At 54.6% G+C, this 4,374-nt stretch overlaps 1 protein-coding gene across 1 annotated transcript; it reads left to right on the top strand.

Moving 5' to 3' along the window:
• Nucleotides 1–562: 562 nt before the first annotated feature.
• Nucleotides 563–2,507, top strand: LOC311164976 (avidin-related protein 7-like; the record flags this gene model as incomplete). The annotated part of the gene is made up of 4 exons (XM_084224683.1): nucleotides 563–637; nucleotides 733–940; nucleotides 1,328–1,448; nucleotides 2,462–2,507. The coding sequence occupies 4 exons, from the start codon at nucleotides 563–565 to the stop codon at nucleotides 2,505–2,507; spliced, it is 450 nt and encodes a 149-aa protein (XP_084080809.1).
• Between the last annotated feature and the right edge of the window lie 1,867 nt (nucleotides 2,508–4,374).

The following is a 4,374-nucleotide window of genomic DNA, read 5'->3' on the forward strand; positions in this document are numbered from 1 at the left end:
TAGAGAAAGAATCCTTAGAGAATGCTGAAGAGATAATACTGAAAACTCGTGACTCTTTCCAGAGTCTCGTCACACCTTGCCACTGGTTGATCAATTAGTCAAAACAACTGACACCAGAAACCCAATGTAACGATCACCTGTTGGTAAACAATCCCCAACCACATTCCAAAGGAGCAAAACACAGGAGGAGCAAATGAGATAATTATTAGGTTCATTTTTCTCTGAGCCTTCTCAACTTCCCAGGAGAAATATCCTTGAAAAAGGGACTTTTCAGAAACTAGGAATGTGACACTGGAGGGGTACTGTGGCACCACATTACTGGAGCATCTCACCTGGACTGTCCACCTGCATTTATCTTGGAACAAAGGCATTCTGGGAATATCAGCTGTCACCAGCCCCTCTGACAGCTGATAAATTTGGGAACACCCAGATTGCACAACATCCTGGCCAGAGCTGCCACGCACCCATCTGGCAGCAATAAAAAGGAGAGGGAGCAGGAGCCTCAGCAGTGGCCTGCAAGGAGCACATCCCCAGGTTCATCAGCTGTCTGCCTGCTGCAGAGATGGTGCAAGCAACTCCCTTGCTCCTCGCGCTCTTCCTGGCCCTGGGGGCTCACGGCCTCCAGGGTACAGAGCAGGTACCATCAGGGCTGGGATGCACAGGGTGGGGTGGGCAGGGGGCTGCGGCTGCAGGCTGTGCTGTGCCACAAGTGCTGACTTCTTTCCTCTCCAGTGTAAGCTGACTGGGCAATGGGAGAATGACCTGGGCTCCAACATGACCATTTATGAAGTAGATGGAAACGGTGACTTCGCTGGCAAGTACCTCACAGCCGTGTCAGATTCCCCATTAAAGATCGAGGAATCACCACTGCTGGGATCCCAGCAGCTCCCATATCTGAGCCAGCCCACCTTTGGTTTCACAGTTCATTGGACCTTTTCAGGTACTTAAAATTAGCATCCTTGTTGTGTCCCCAGACCTCCCTTCTGCCCTCCCTGCAGTATCCTTGCTGATTCCCTGCCTTCCCCTGTACTGTCGCCACTGCTCTCCCTCTCCTCCCCCTGGAGCTCCCTCATCCCTGTCCCTGGAGCTCCTCGGTTGCTGTCAGCTCCCAGTGCCAGGCTGCAGGAGAGGCAGCAGGGGCTGAAGCCTGCACTGCCTGCCCATGTCTGTGTGACACCCCAGCCCTCTGAGCCCTCCTGCTGCTTTCCCCATCCCTGCTGTTTCCAGAGGCCGGGGACAGCAGGGGTCTACTGTCCCCTGTGCTGGGGTAGCCACTGACCTGCCACCTTGGCCACGCTTCCCTCCACCTCCTGTCCTGTCCCCACAGCCTCCATCAGTGTTTTCACGGGCCAGTGCTTTGTGGATGAGTATGGAAAGGAGGTTTTGAAGACCATGTGGCTGCCGAGATCACACGCAGGGAACCGCAGAGACGACTGGAAAGCCACCTTGTGAGCTCTCTGTCCCCTGTGCACTCCTGAGGGCTTGGGGCTGTCACAAATGAGTGGTTTAGGTCACTTAGGAGTCCTTCTCACAGGTGTTGGCAAAAGGAAGTTTAATATCTGTTTGCAAACACAGGACTTAGCAAAGCTCCATGGCAAGGTACACTTGGTTGCTTTGAGCAGGGGTAAAACATAGAAGGAAAAAATGGGTTAGAATCACTCTAGAATGATTTATATGGGGGCTGGAGATGGAAAAAGAGAAGAGAGACCCTTCAAGTGAATCACAAAGTTCAGGAAGGTACCCACTGCTTTCTAAACTACTGATGGATCTGAGCCGAGACTGATTCCACTCTCAGTCTCAGACCTGCTCAATGGTTTCTGTCTAAGGGACGTGGCAGAACTTAACCATTGACTAATTTAACATTTGTAAGGTGATTAGGGAGGGTTTACCACAATTCCAGCAGAGATTTAATTATAGATCCAGGCTGGCACTGATGGGCCTCACTTAGGAACACTGTGGTAAAGTCATGGGATGATTGACCTTAGTCATCAGTCAGTCTCCATCCTGGATGTAGCTGAGATGGTAATTACAGGAATTTTTCACAGTTCCAGTAATGATAACATTGTTGCACTTGGACTGTGGTTCAGGCAAGTAATTCCCCAAGCATTTTGAAGTATTGGTTTCCTTGATAAGACACCCGAAGGACTTGGTGTGCAAAGTGTATGTGACAAGCTCAAGGGAAGCTTCACCTCCTGAGAGGCATTTCCAAAGCCAAAGGCCTAAGAAGGAATCCTGAATGGCCCGAGGGTGGGGATGAAGGCTGGTGCTCCCAGCCTGTGGTGCTCAGCACTTGGCAGAGCTGCTGCCAGTGTGAAAGTCAGGGAGCACAGGGTGCTTGTGCACAGCTTCCCTGGGCGTCCTGACAAGGTGCAAATGTTTTAGAAGGATACAGGACTGCTGGGTGGGCATTGGGCCACTCCCATGTCCCACCCTTACATTTCCTCTCTCTGTGTCTCCTCAGGGTTGGCTACAACACATTCTGGCGCAAGCAAGAGCTCATGGATTGAGGGCTGGTAGCACTGGAGCTCCCAGAGAAGAGGCAGTGCCAGGCTGTAGCCCATCCTCCTACTTCAGCACCTGCTTCAGCACCTCCTTAACACCTCCTTTAGCACCTCCCTTAGAACCTCCTTTAGTGCCTCCTCCAGCACCTGCTTCAGCACCTTCAGCACCTTTATTCTCCCAATAAAGCTTTTCTGCAAGCACACACTGTCTCCTCTCTTTCACAGATCAGTGCCCCTCTTCCCTTTCCTCAGTACTGGCCTCTCTTGCCACTGTCCCTGAAGGCCATTGTGTGACCCCTGCTGTGACCCTCCATGGCTTGGGCTCCTCTTTGTCAGCCCAGCCATCACATGGAGCTCCTTGGGACCCCAGCTGCTGCAGGCCAGCAGGACCCTGCTCAGCCTGGAGGCATGGCCCGTGGCCCATCTCCCACTGGCATTCTGCAAACAGCTCCGTGTCTGCTCTGCAAGGGGCAAGGACAGAGCTGGGAAGACCAGGGGCTTCCCCAGGGCAGGCAGAGCCAGCTGGGCACACCCAGCACGGCAAGAAGGCACCCCCAGGGCTGGGCACAGAGCTGCTGGGGCAGCGACATTGCAGGGCTGCAAGTGCTGGGCACAGCAGAGCGGCTGGAGGGGGATGCTGGCCCCAAGGCACACATCTCTGCAGCAGCAGCAGCAGCAGCAGCTGTCCCAAAGGCTCTGTCTCTCCCTGAGGTGAAGGCCTGAGCAGGCACCAAGGCAGGGCTCTGGGGACACTCACCAATGTCATGCTGCAGGCTGATCTGCAGCTTGGGCCACAGCATGATGAGGGCAAAGGAGGCGTAGAAATGGACATCGTAGGTGTTGTACATCCGGTACTCCTGGCCTGGCAGGACAGGGCAGGTGGTGAGGGAAAGGAGACTGCCATGGGGAGGGGAGAAGGGGCAAAGCTCCTCCCTGCACAGGGCCCTGCACAGGGGCATCTTTCCCAGCCCAGGCAGGGGCTCCCGTTCAAAGAGGGTTTCATTCTCTACACCGAGCACCAGGCATGTGGGGAACACTCCGTGCCCTATCCTTCAGGGCTGCAAGGGCTTTTCCTGGGAACAGAACTGCTCCCTACACACACTGGAGTGTGAAAAACATCCGCAAGGCAGGTTCAAAACACACTATGGCTACAGTAATGGGAGGGCTTGAGTTTGGAGAATGCCCCATATCCTTGTGAGTTACCTTCCAAATAAGCAAACCTTCCGTACTCCCGCAGGACAGGGAGGAGGTGGGAGAGCCCCGCCCCCGCCGGCCCCTGCAGGTCCTGGGCACAGCAATCAGGGGGCACCTCCATCCAGATGGTCCCTCCATCCGTCAGGAAGTAGAGCTCGTTGAACAGGGCTGACTTGTACCAGGAAGGCAGCTGGCTGCGGGTAAGAGGGAAGCTCAGCCTCGGAGGCCGAGGGCGTGATGCTCCTGTGGCAGCCAAGCCCAGGAGGCCACTGGGAAGGTGCTCTCATCTGCCCTACCTGTTCTCCAGGATGGGATTCTGCCACGCTTCGATCTTCCTCTCCCTCTCCTCATAGTGTGTCATGCCATCACTGTCAAGAACAGCCCCAAAGCGGAATGAAAAACTTTCCAAGAACCACTGCAAGGACAAGTGTTGCATTGTGGTAATTTTCCAATAGACAAGCAATAGGAAGTTTGGATACAGCCTAAATTTGGGAACAAGCCACAGCATCCTGGGGAGATTCTGAACAGCCATGGAGGCTGGAGGAAAGAGCTCTGCTGTGGCTTGGGTGCTCAGAAGCAGCATGGCCACCCACTTGTCCTGCTCCCCCTGCAGCCGCCCCAGGGTGGATGGAGGCACTCACCAGGGGGTGAATCCAGCCTGCCATCCTGCAGGAGGTCC

This window comes from Fringilla coelebs, assembly GCF_963513975.1.
Source record: "Fringilla coelebs genome assembly, chromosome: Z".
Classification (NCBI taxonomy): domain Eukaryota; kingdom Metazoa; phylum Chordata; class Aves; order Passeriformes; family Fringillidae; genus Fringilla; species Fringilla coelebs.